The sequence below is a fragment of the Nyctereutes procyonoides genome, unplaced genomic scaffold, assembly GCF_905146905.1.
Source record: "Nyctereutes procyonoides isolate TBG_1078 unplaced genomic scaffold, NYPRO_anot_genome, whole genome shotgun sequence".
NCBI lineage: Eukaryota > Metazoa > Chordata > Mammalia > Carnivora > Canidae > Nyctereutes > Nyctereutes procyonoides.
In genome coordinates, this window is record NW_026575040.1 from 18,723,498 (window position 1) to 18,737,496 (window position 13,999).

The 13,999-nt window shown below is 32.8% G+C and overlaps 1 protein-coding gene across 6 annotated transcripts in view; it reads left to right on the top strand.

The window, feature by feature from the left end:
- ZNF280D (zinc finger protein 280D) overlaps positions 1-13,999 on the top strand; it is a 123,634-nt gene that overhangs the window by 87,284 nt on the left and 22,351 nt on the right. For all 6 annotated transcript variants that reach the window (XR_008663730.1, XM_055319805.1, XM_055319807.1 and 3 more), the window contains one exon: positions 11,108-11,153. Coding sequence is in view for 5 of the 6 variants with exons in the window: in XM_055319805.1 (XP_055175780.1) it covers positions 11,108-11,153 (46 nt within the window). In the remaining variant the exon portion in view is untranslated. The remainder of the gene's footprint in view (positions 1-11,107; positions 11,154-13,999) is intronic.

A 13,999-nucleotide genomic window follows, 5' to 3' on the forward strand; every position in this document is an offset into this window, starting at 1 on the left:
GCATCTTTTCATCATTGAGAGTTTTAGTGCAATCCATCTGCACTGTAATTTGTAATTTTGGCTTATAGTTCACACATCACACAGTACATTCCTGCAGACTGCTGGGTGGATAGCATTTCACTGCAGTGCTTCAGTCCCATCTGGTAAAATTCTCCAATGTCAGATTGAGTGTAGTTGACTCTTCTGGTCTACAAACTATTAAATAATACCCTTGTAAATGCTAGTACATAATTCTCGAGAAGGAAGACATTCCTTGAGTTTATAGACTCCCCTTTTAAAAAATAAATTGTTAAAATTATTACCAGGCATCCATTTCCTGGCTACTTATTCAATATTACTAGGCTTATGGAAGTGTGTTACTATGCCAATTAGCAGTAGTAAAGTGGCTGTTCTTTTGTAGACCTTTGAAATGATTTTTAAAATTGCATTTCTCAGATGTTATATCCTAATTCAATCATGGAATTGTACTTTTCTATTTGTTTATCCCTTATTGCTATTTTCTTCTTCCTCTGTCTTCTCCGGTCTATCTATCTGGGAATATTAATTGTAATATCGAATAAAAGTAAAATTTAGGTTTTGCAAGGTTAATTTCCTTTTCCTTTTTCTTAAAAAAATTATTTAAATTTTAGTTAACATACAGTGCAGTATTGATTTCAGGAATAGCGTATGATTGATCAACACCCAGCACTCATCACAAGTGCCCTCTCTAATACCCATCACCCATCTAGCCCATCCCCCACCTCTCTCCCTCCCTCCACCCTCATATTGTTCTCTACTGTTAAGAGTCTCATATGGTTTGTTTCCCTCTCTTCATTTTCCCCCTTCCCATTTGTTCATCTTTTTCATTCTTACATTCCACATGAGTGAAATCATATGGTATTTGTCTTTGTCTGACTTATTTCACTTAGTATAATATACTCTAGCTCCATCCATATTGTTGCAAATTGCAAGATTGTGTTCTTTTTCATGACCAAGTAATAGTCCATTGTATATATATCCACCTTCTTTATCCATTTGTCAGCTGATGGACATTTGGGCACCCTCCGTAGTTTGGCTATTGTTGATAATGCTGCTATAAACATCAAGGTCTATGTACCCCTCTGAGTCTGTATTTTTGTATCCTTTGGGTAAATACCTACTAGTGTAATTGCTGGATCATAGAGTAGTTCTATTTTTAAAATTTTAAGGAACCTGCATACTGTTCTCCAGAGTGGTTGCACCAATTTGCATTCCTGCCAACAGTGTAAAAGGGTTTCCCTTTTTCTGCATGCTCACCAACATCTCATTTCTTGTTATGTTGATTTTAGCCATTATGACAGATGTGAGGTGATATCTCATCTTGGCTTTGATTTGTATTTCCCTAATGATGAATGATGTTGAGCATCTTTTTGTGTGTCTGTTGGCCATCTGAATGTCGTCTTTGGAAGAATTTTTATTTGTGTCTTCTGCCCATATCTTAACTGGATTATTTGATTTCTTGGGTATTGAGTTTGATAAGTTCTTTACAGATTTTAGATACTAACCCTTTATCAGGTATGTCATTTACAAATACCTTCTCCCATTCTAAAAGTTGCCTTTAGTTTTGTTGCTTGTTTTTTTTTTTTTTTTTTTTTTTTTTTTTTGCTGTGCAGAGGCTGTTTAGGTGAAGTCCCAGTAGTTCGTTTTTGCTTGCCTCCTACAGTGTGTCAAGTGAGAATTTGCTGCAGCCAAGGTCAAAGAGGTTGCTGCCTGTGTTTTCCTATAGGATTTTAATGATTTCCTGTCTCACATGTAGGTTTTGAATTTGTTTTTATGTATGGTATAACAAAGTGGTCCAGTTTCATTCTTCTGCAGCTTGCTGTCATTTGTTGAAGAAAAATGTGTTGAAGAAATGTTTTTTCCATTGGATATTCTTTCCTGCTTTGTCTGAGATGAAGTGACCATTTAGTTGTGGGTCCATTTCTGCATTTTCTATTCTGTTCCATTGATCTATGTGTCTGTTTTTGTGCCAGTACCATACTGTCTTGATGACTACAGCTTTGTAATAGAGCTTGAAGTCTGGAATTGTGATGCCTCCAGCTTTGCTTTTCTTTTTCAAGATTGTTTGGGATGTTCAGGGTCTTTTATGGTTCCATACAAATTTTAGGATTGTTTGTTCTAGCTCTGTGAAAGATACTATCAGTATTTTGATAGGGATTGCATTAAATGTGTAGATTGCTTTGGTAGTATAGACATTTTAACAGTATTTGTTTTTCTAATTCATGAGAATGGTATGTTTTTCCATTTCTTTATGTCATTTAAGTTTCTTTCATAAGTGTTCCATAGTTTTCCGAGTACAGATCTTTTTCTTTTTTTGTTAGATTTATTACTAGGCATCTTATTGTTTTTGGTGCATTTGCAAATGGGATTGATTCCTTGGGTTTTGTTTTGTTTTTTGTTTTTTTTTTCTGCTACATTATTGGTGTATAAGAATGCAACAAATTTCTTCATGGTGGTTTTACATCCTGTGACTTTGTGGAATTCATTTTTTGTTTTAGCAATTTTTTTGGTGGAGTCTTTGAGGTTTTCTACATTGAGTATCATATTGTCTGTAAATACTGAAAGTTTGACTTCTTCCTTGCTGATTTGGATGCTTTCTATCTTTTTTTTTTTTTTTTTTGTCTGATTGTTCAGGCTGAGACTTCCAGTACTCTGTTAAATAGTAGTCATGAGAATGGACATCTTTGTCTTGTTCCTGACTCTAAGGGAAAGGCTCTCAGTTTTCCCCCATTGAGGATGATATTAGCTTTGGATCTTTCATATATGGCCTTTATGATGTTGAGGTAGGTTCCATCTATCCCTACGCAAGGTTAATTTTCTTGACAAAAAGTTCAGATTAGAAAGTTATTTCCCTCTAACATATCTTGAGAGTATGAGTTTATAGTAAATCCAAAAAAAAACCTCAAACTTGGAAAACTGGAGTACTTAACCAGTTATCTCTTTTACTGATTAAATCAAACATCCTAAAAGCCACAATTTGAAAGTGATTTTAAAAGTTGATCTAGTTCTCTCAATTACCTCGAAGTTTGTTCTAGGCAAAGTACAATGGAAGGACACTGGCTAAAGTCAGAATATCAGAGTTCAAGATTCATCTCTCTTACTAACTTTATGTTCAGATTACTTCAGTTTCTTCATTTGTAAAATGAAATTAAAAATAATCTTGGGACACTTGGGTGGCTGTCAGTTAAGCTCCTACCTCTTGATTTTGGCTGAGGTCATGATCTCAGGATGGTGAGATTGAGCCCCCACATCAGGCTCTACACTGGGCATGGAGCCTGCTTAAGATTCCTTCTATTCCTCTCCGTCTGCACTCCCATCACTTGCATGTGTGCATGTGCTCTCTAAAATAGTAATCTTTACACTATTGTTTAGAAGATTTAAGAAATGTAGAATATTTTACAGATAAAAATTTTTATTATATTTTTTTAAATACCCCTAATTTAGGGGCACCTGGGTGGCTCAGCAGTTGAGCATTTGCATTTGGCTCAGGTTGTGATCCCAAGGTCCTGGGATCGAGTCCCACATCAGGCTTCCCATGGGGAGCCTGCTTCTCTCTCTGCATATGTCTCTGTGTCTCATGAATAAATAAATCTTTAGAAAAACAAATTAAAAAATAAATACCCTTAATTTAAAATATACTAGGAAGAAATGAAAACAGAAAACTGACTTTCCTTGAAACTGAGTTCCTCTTATTTCAGAATGGCTACTGAGTTTTATACTTAGCACCAGTTGTAACTGCATGGCTCTTTAATAGTATAATATAAATAACCCTTTCATATATCCCTTGACCCAGAACATTGATTTCTTGGCTTCTGTGTGCAAGACTCTGTATCAAATGCTGGAAATGGAAATATGAGTAAGATGTAGTTCATGCCATCAGAGTAATTACAGAATAAGGCAGTGAGAATTGTAAATACTGAATCCACATCTTCACAGGGCTACATTGTAAACTGATTTCACAATCAGTTAAACCACTAATACCGTATGTATATGACATTATGTGAAATGCTTATACCAATAGAGAATCTGGACTTGTTCCAAAGGAGAAATATCACTATTATACCACTCTAATCTATACCAGTAAGTCATTAATTATCTTTCATAAAGGCAAACACTAAGTAAACTCTTTTAGAAGGAGAATGGCATCTTTTAAATAAATTTTATGCTTAAGAATACTATTTATCTTTTAAAATATTTACTTTCATTGAATACTATGATCATTGAAGAATAGATAAGTCATTCCATTATTTCCCTATGAAATTCTGAAATTATTTGGAGGAATTATTTATTCTGGACATATTTAAGTTGGAGAATCTTAAGTATTCAAAATGGTCAGTGTCTTCATTAAATATATTTGACTAATCAGGAAAAAAAGGAAACTGATCTAATCTGTGAAATATACAGAATTTATTTAGGGCTTATTTCCTTCCTTTTTTAAAAGTGTTTTTTTTTTGTTTTTGTTTTTGTTTTTGTTTTTTTGCAAAAGAGTACAATCAGGAGTGGGGAGAAGGGCAGAAGGAGAAGCAGACTCCCACTGAGCAGGGGGCCTAGTGTGGGGCTCAATCCCAGAACCCTGGGATCATGATCTGAGCCCAAGGCAGATGCTTAACTGACTGAGCCACCCAGGTGCCCTGGGTTTGTTTCCTTCTCTAAATTAAACTAACTAACTAACTAACTAAATAAATAAATAAATAAATAAATAAATAAATAAATAAATATTTGAGTATATCTGACAGTGTTACATTAGTTTCAGGTGTACAACATATGGTGATTCAACTTCTCTGTATGTTAATGATATGCTCACCACAAGTGTAGCTACCATCTGTCACCGTACAACATTGTTGCAACATTATTGACTGTATTCTCTATGCTATGCCTTTTATTTCTATGACTTACTCATTCTGAAACTCGAAGCCTGGATTTCCCACTCCCCTTCACCCATTTTTTGCCCATTCCCCATCCAGTTCTCCCTCTGGCAACCATTAGTTTGTTCCCTGTATAGGTCTGATTCTGCTTTTTGCTAGTTTGTTTATTCATTTGTTATTTAGATTCCATGTATGAGTGACATCATACAGTATTTGTCTTTCTCTGACTTAATTCACTTAGTGTGATACCCTCTAGGTTCATCTGTTGTCACAAATGGCAAAATCTCATCCTTCTTTATGGCTGTGTAGTATTCTATTATACATACACACACATATGTATATGTAAATATATGTACAAGTTGTGTGTGTGTATGTGTGTGTGTGTATATATATATATATATATATATATATATAAACCTCTTCATTATCCATTCTATATTGATGGATACTAGGTTTGCTTCCATATCTTGGCTGTTGGAAATTATGCCTAGTGAACATAGAAGTGCATATATCTTTTCAAATTAATGTTTTTGTTTTCTTTGGGTAAATAGCCAGTAGTAGAATTGTTGGATCATGTGATAATTCTATTTTTAATATTTTGAGGAACCATCATACTGTTTTCCACAGTGGCTGTACCAATTTACATTCCCACCAACAGTGTACAAGGGTCCCTTTTTCTGCACATCAGTACTGACGATTGTATTCTTTCTTGTCTTTTTTATTTTAGCCATTAGGACAGGTGTTACGGAGATAGCTCATTGAGGTTTTGATTTGCATTGCCCTGATGAGTGATAATGAGCATTTTTAAAAAAGATTTATTTATTTATTCATGAGAGACACAGACTGAGAGAGAGAGGCAGAGACACAGGCAAAGAGAGAAGCAGGCTACTTGCGGGGAGCCTGATGTGGGGCTCCATCCTGGATCCCAGGATCACGACCTGAGCCGAAGGCAGGCACCCAACTGCTGAGCCACCCAGGCATCCCGATGAGCATCTTTTTATGTGACTGTTTGCCATCTGTAGGTCTGCTTTGGAAAAATGTCTGTCTGTTCATTTAGGGCAAACTGGACAAACTTCTGCCAGTGATTCTAAGGTTAACTTCCATTTTTTCAGTCTTCTGGTCATGATAGTAGTTGCTTGTATATTATAAATTAAATATCTGGGGCTTAATTCAATATTGCCAACAAAATAACAAAATAGAACCCTAGTGTGGCATCAAAATCTTCTGCCTCCTCTGATGGTCTTATTTCTTCTGCTTAACATTCTCACACACAAATATTTTTGTTTCTCTCAATTTCCTACCTCAAATTGGTTCTTTCTTCTATCTATCTAGAATGATTTTTTTTTAAAACTCTATCTTGCCTAACTTTAGATCATACCTAAGCCTTCAGAAATGAGTATATAATTTTTTTAGGAGAGCAAATAGGGCTGGTCCTAACAGGAGTAGGCCCCAATCAAACTAATGTCTATTGGATTCAGTTTGGGAGTTGGGGAAAGTAATTGCAGGAAAATCTCAAAATATGGAAGATATTTAAGTGGTAATAAGCTTTAAGAGGCTTTGTAGTACACTCTCAAGAAAAATTCTGGACAGTAAAGTTGACTCCCACCTCTACTCATGTCAATAATAACTTTTATTGAACACATGTAATGTGCCAGACGTTCTTTTAAGTGTTTTATATTTATTAATTTAATTCTCACAAACTAATGAGAAACCTGCTGTTATTGTCCCAATTAATGGATATTAAGTCAGCTGAGGTACAGATAAGTAATTTGCTCATTGTCACATAGCTTTCAAGTGGAGAGCTTCAATTTAAATTATGGCAGTTTGTTTTCGGAGACCAAACTAATACATACTCTATTGCTGCTCTGGTTGTACTTGTGATTACAAATATACTTCCTATCTTGTTATGATTAGCTGAGGAACTAGATGGGACTGAGCTTCAATGTGTTTTCACAGGAGCATAGGCGGCAACTGACATACCTGTAGCATTGGGACCAGAATCTAACTTCCCCAGTCTTAGAGCCATAGGTCTATGATGTATGGGCAATAGGACATTTTCAGCAAACAATGGCATGAATTAGTCTATTAATAAGATTAATTTGGCAATGATACTGAGCATGTTTGAGAGTGGAAAACATCCAGAAGCAGACCAATCAGTTAAGCCTTTTCACTTTTCCTGGCATGATTGTAAGGGAGCCTGATTCACAGGAAAGGAATTGGCTGTAAAGCAATGCAGTGGAAATTTGAAGTAGAACCATCACTTTTAATCCTGGTTCTGTTGTTTAATGGGCTTATTACTTTAGCATTTTTAGGCCTCAGATTTTTCTCATCTACAAGATGAGGGCAGTTAGACAATCTCTTAGGACTCAAGTCTAAATCTAATATACTGTAATATTTCTAAATTGAATTGATTGAAATAAATAGTAATAAAAATGGAGGGGTAAAGCACTAGATAATGACTCTGGTGTTATCTGTTCAGAAGTGATGGTTGGATTTTTTCATTAAGGATGAGGTAAATAAGACTGTGCAGGTCTGAGTAATAAATATTTCTATTTGAGTGTTCTTTGTCCAGTTGGTACTTCTACTCTATTGGTTTAACCTTATCATCTCCCTAAAACTTCCTCTTCTCCACTGAAACTGCTTCTGCTTTACTTGAGACAGTCATTGACTATATCTTCTCTGGACTTCCTGAGTAGAGCCTATCCTCTTCTAATACTACCCTTTCTCTTTCAGATGCACAAATTTAATCATACTTTCCTGTTAGCCTTAGATTAAAGTTCTTAGCATAAGCACTCTATCCTGGCAATCAAGATCTTTCCTGAAGTTGCCCTTGCTATCTCTTCAGTTGCATTTTTGACTACTCCTTGTTCCCTGCATTACAGTCATATTAGACCACTCAGGTTTTCATATCATTGTTGTCTTATTTCATAATTCTTTGCTTTTGTTCTTCCTCAAATCCTCATCCTCTGCTTTGCTAACTCCTGCTCTTTCTGCAAAACCAAGTTTACTATAGTATCTTCACTGCTTCCTTGTGTCTTTCCCTTTTGTAGTGGCTCAGTCCTTTGTGTAGCCAATCCATCATATAGATGTCTCTTTTGTAACACTTCACAGTTCCCTAAACATTTCCTTCAATATGTTTCCTTGATGATGAACTCCTTGATAAGAGGGACTATGTCTTTACTTTGGACTAGAACTCTTAACACAGTACCTGATGTGTGTACAGCCCAGTAAATGCTTAGCTCAGTTACCCTTTCCACATTATCTGTTAACACTTCTCAGAACAAATGATCAGAAATGGTACACTAGGTGTTTTACAATTTATTAGTCTGATGACTACTACCTTAAATTTAATCTTGAATGTCTAAGTGGAAGATCTTAGGAACTGATTGGATTTCCGATGGTTTATACAACTTTTCAGCTTTTTTAGTATGCTTACAAATATTGTTAATTGAAGATTATATTTTAAAAATCAGCATTGAAATTTTGGTCTTTTAAATATTATTTGAAGGAAAGAATATGGCCTGGCTGAAATGAATCTGAACTATTTTCCCTTTATAGCTTTTCCCTATACCCCATGGTAGAATATAGTATGAATAAAACCTCAAAAGAACACAATAATTTAATTGACCCAAAATATCTATTTTACATGTAGCCATGGAATAGTTATGTGACCTGCAGAAAAATGCAAGAAGGGACACTTATTTTATTTTAAACTTTAGAGGGAAAAAATTGTCCTTTATCAAATTGTCCTTTATCTTTTATCAAAAAGATCTGTTTCAGCAGGTTCACCTACAGAAAAAAAATAATTTATCTGCAATAATCATTTTGAAATTGAACATCAATCTTTCTGTTCTCTTTACACTGAAATTATATTGTTTGTTTTAAACGTACTACATTTTTCTATAAAAAATTATTGCAACATTCATAGGTGAAAAGTGTAACTAACTAATAGCAGGTCTTTAGCTCAGAACTTTGAGCTTAGCAAATTTCACTGTCTTCTAACCAAGCAATTAAATATCTCAAATGATGACTATTTCAGCAGGTATCTTTAATGAATAAGAATTACAGGTAAGAACACTTTTTTTCTTTTCCAATAGTGTTAATGATGTGTTAGTAGTTGTGTTAAAATTTGTTCATCTTTTTGTTTTAATTTATTAACCTTAAAGTATGCTTTTGTAGTTACAAAAATGTAGTGTACAGTTTAGTGATTGATAATTCAGAGAAACTGTTTTTCTCAGGAGATTTTACATAGTGTGCTTTGAATTTTTTAAATATTTGTTTTCTTAAATAGGTTATTCATTATTATAATTATGCTCCAAAAAAGAATACTAGTATGGTTAAAGCCACAAAATAAGATTGGGATCATAGACCTTCAGTGCTAATTATTTCAGTGACTTATTTTGTTTTCATCTACCAGTTTCTTAGCCAGTAAGATGAAGGGTAATAAAAACTCTGTAACCAATCTTTCTTGCAGAGATAGAGGACTAAGTTTCTCTAATTGAAGTATTAGCAGAAATAGTAAAACATAGAGGATAGCTTTCATTTTAAAAATGAAAATGCATAAAATCAGTTTATTAGAACAGCCATATAAAAATGATTAACATGGTAATTTCTTTTTGTAAGAATGTAAGATTGATCTTTGATAATATTTTCAACAGTATACTGAGAGGTAAATTATTTTATAAAATATTTTTTAAACTTCTTTGTGACCAGTTTGTTTCAGTTTTTCAAACTGAGTTTAAAATTATTAACTGATGGGAAATAAAAAGTAGTTGTAATATACAAATTTATTTCAAAATTTTATAATACAGTATCTACTTTGTTTCTTCACACTAATTTCTATATTTATTACAATTAAGGTTGTAAAATCACAGAAATAGTGTGTTTTCTTATGACTTTATACATGTTATTTGTAAGACTCTCATTTTCCTGTATAAATCATTAAAGACTAAACATGTGAAATTTCATCTTTATGAATTTTGTTGTTCACAATTAAACACTTTAAAGAATTATAAAATCTTTAACCCCCAAAATGATCGACATTAATGCATTTTGTCAATATTTCTGCAAATTTTATTCATTTAAATTTGTTTAGTAAATTGGTTGCAAATTATTATAGTACATTACCAATATAATAAAAGAACAAAAAAGGACACACTGTATTATAAATTGTTTGCAATTTCATGTAATAACTAAAATATAGATAAATAATTTTACATGAGTTATTATTAATATCCAGTAAAGCATTAGCATTTATAGACCTAATTTTTTCAGTGTGCCCTCAGAGATTTCATTGACTAACTAGAGAAGAGTAGCTTTTAGGATAGTTGATGTTTCTGTCCTACTATATGTCATTTTTGTACATGAAATTTGAGTCAGTATACTTGTTGCTTATGTTAAATATATTAATCTTTAAGTATAGCTATAAGCCTTCATAAAGTAATGAATCACTTAACTATTAATGGCATTTCAGATCAGGTAGGCACTTAGTTTAAAATTGAGTTTAATATATAATATCAGGAAATAATGTTTAGTTATCAGCAGTTTCTAAAAGATCTTTTGTGAAAGCTAGCTTTTATATGAAACTATTTAAAAAAAGATTTTATAGATGGCATATGCCTTTTTTAATGTAATAAGTTACCATTTGTTTTTTTATCTTTAGAAACAGTTTAAAAAATTTGTAGTTAATATTTGAGCAGTGCTTATGAAGGTTCCTAAGAGACTATATCCTTCAGAATTCTAAATTATTTCTGTGATTTTACCACTTAATTGTAATAAATATAGAAATAGCATTATATTGAATTTCACAAGAGATAAAATTTCTTTTCTCACTTTTTAAGCCCCATAATAGTAAATACTTATGCATATTATATATATTAATCATATAACCTGCTTTTATTTTTTAAAGAATCATTCTTTTTTTGAGACTGTTTTACTAATGTATTATGTCTTTTAGTTATAATTGTATTTAACATAGAGAAAATTTCTTAAGTGCTCTTGTTTTTAGAAAAGAAGGAAATACATGCCTCTATTAACTTCTTTAGCACATTTATTGAATCTACTGTTTATTTTAATGCATTTTATTTTTCCTTTAAAATATTTATGGAGGGCATTTACAAATCTATGTTAGTTTAAATTTACATTTTAATTATTTAAGCATACAGAAAAGAACTGTTTCATATTTTCCTAAATATAAAATATTCAATACCTATTTTGTTTTCAAGATTAAAAAATGAAGCTTCCACTAAGGAACAAGAACCTGTGTCTGAGGTAAATTTTGTTTTACTTGTACCTTAAAGGCTTATGTAGTTGAAAGTATTGTTCGTATAATTTTTAAAACATTTCAATTCATTGTGTAAACCTCAGTGACAATTATTGGCATGTTATCAGGAAAAAAATTGAGATTAGTTTTTGTCATTAGATATAAAAATATCTAACCCTAAACAAAATTTTGAGGTGTTTTTTATTTTACAAAAGCATCATATATTTTGCTTACCTGTTATTTGGTTCAACTAGTGAGTTAATGGAGATAAATTTATGATTTAAAAATCCTAAAATCAATAAAATTGTCAAACAGTTGACACATTGGAAAATTAGTCTTTCCAGATTATTTTATTTTCTGAGACTTTGGAAAGATTTAACTAATACTTAAAATAGAAATATTTCAGGGGCCTTGGGTGGCTTAGTTGGTTAAGCATCTGACTCTTGGTTTCAGCTCAGGTCATGATCTCATGGGTCATGAGACTGAGCCCCTTGTGGAGCTCCTACTCAGCAGGAAGTCTGCTTGAGATTCTCTCCCTCTGCCCCTCCCCCAATTTGCATGTGCCTGTGCGTGTGCATGCACACACATACTCTCTCTCAAATTAATCTTTGTAAAAAAAAATAAATATTTTGAATATATATTAAATGTGTTTTAGCTTCTTAGGCACTCTGAATGTTATGCTCATGGGTTATTCTATAAATGTCACTTACTGGGCAGTCTAATGGATGTGTGTAGAAATAGTTTTGCTCAAGTACTTGTTTTCTTGATGTCAGGTTTTTTTTTTAATATTACAAAATATTTCAGATCTCTTTCTGAGTATACTGAAGTGAAGCAGATTCAGCATTTATCTTTTGAACAGCATATCCATATTGAACAGTGAAGAAGAGAAAGAAATCTAGGCAGAATTAGCCACCTTCTTCCAAGCAGCTTTCTTTTACATCACAGAAAGTTTTCTTTCGTTTGAAAGGTTTTTAACTACAAAAAGTTTAATAGATACAGGATTTTTGGTTTTATGATTTTCTTTCGTTTGAAAGGTTTTTAACTACAAAAAGTTTAATAGATACAGGATTTTTGGTTTTATGATTTTTCTTTTATAAAATTTTTTTTTATTTATTTGAGAGAGAGCAAGAGCAGGAGGAGAGGGAGGGGGAGGGAGAGGGGTAGATGGACAGGGGAGAGAGACTCCCTGCTGAACAGGAAACCTGATGCGGAACTTAATCTCAGGACCCCCAGATCATGATCCAAGCTGAAGGCAGACACTTAACTGACTGAGCCACCCAGGTGCCCTGGTTATAGGATTATTCTTGAATGAGTTTTGATAGTTTATGGTTTTTAATATTGAATTTGTCCATATAGAATTGTTTGTACTGTTCTTTAATCTTTTAGTGTCTTGGAGTCTGCAGTGATAATTCTCTCATTCATTCTTGATGTTAATAGTTTGTGGGTTCTTTCTCCTATTGTCATATAGTTTACTTTTATATAGGTTATAAAGAAAGAATACAATGTTACTGTTTATGCTTTAGATAGTTATTTTTAAAGAAGTTAAAAGTTTTAAAAAATAACTGTATTCATCTTTGTTTTTACTATGTCCAGTGCTCTTCATTTCTTCATTAGCTCTCCATTTCTGTCTAGTATCATATTCCTTTTGCCTAAACAACTTCCTTTGATATGTTTTATGTTCCAGATCTACTGGTAATTAATTCTTCATGCCCTTTTCATTTAAAAATACCTTTGTTTTTCATTTTGAAAGATTTTTTTTTTTTGGTGTATGTAGAATTCTGGGTTGACAGCTTTATTTTCTTTCAGCAGTTTAAAGAAGTCATTTTATTGTCTCTTGGTTTGCATATTTTCTGACAAAATGTCTTACTGTAATTTTGATCTCTGTTTCTTCTATATATATATGTGTGTGATTGATATATTTATGTATGTGTATATATATATGTATTTATATATATATATAGTGTCAAATTTTTTTGGTTGTCCTCAATATTTTATCTATATTTTTCATCAGTTTGAGCATGGAGTGTCGAAGTCTGATTTGTTAATCCATTTGTTTATATGTTTATCTATTTGTTTATTTATTTGGGGTGTTTATCATGATTGGTGTTCTCTGAGCTGTCCTGTATCTTCTACTTTTGGGATTCCAATTTCCTAAATACTATACCATTTGATGTTAGTTCCTGTTCTTAGATGCCCTGTTTTAGTCTCCACCCTACCACACATTCTTTTTTTGTTTTAGTTTGGGTAATTTCTATTTATTGACCTATCTTCAGTTTTCCATTTGTTTTCTCATTTGTGTCAGGTCTGCTGATGAGCCCATCAAAGGCATTTTTTGTACCTGTCATTGTGGGGTTTTTTTCCCCTAGCATTTGCTTTGATCATTGATTCTTATTATTTCTGACCCTCTGTTAAAATTCCCATTGTAGTCATGCATGTTGTCCTCCTATTTTCACCAGAGCATTTAACATATTAATAATAGTAATTTAAATTTTTCTGTCTGATAGTTCCAGTAGCGGGGTCATATCTGAGTCTGGTTCTCCTGACAGTTCATTCCCCCACCTCCTTGCTTTTTTGTGTGTTGCATAATGTTTGGTTGAAAACAAGAAATTATTTGTAGGACTGAGATAAATAATATTTATATCTGAAAATGGGCATACTGTTTCTTATGTTAGATCATTACTATGTGATTTGGTTTCACCTAGCAATGAGTTGATCTGAGTATCTGAGTTTTGGCTCTTGTTGCTATGGTTACCCTCAATGTACTACCAGGTTCAATTCCTATAGTATTTCATTGTGCTGAGGGTGGGTTATGTTGCTGGAGGTTTTTTCTCTCAGTGTTCTTGTTTCACACTTA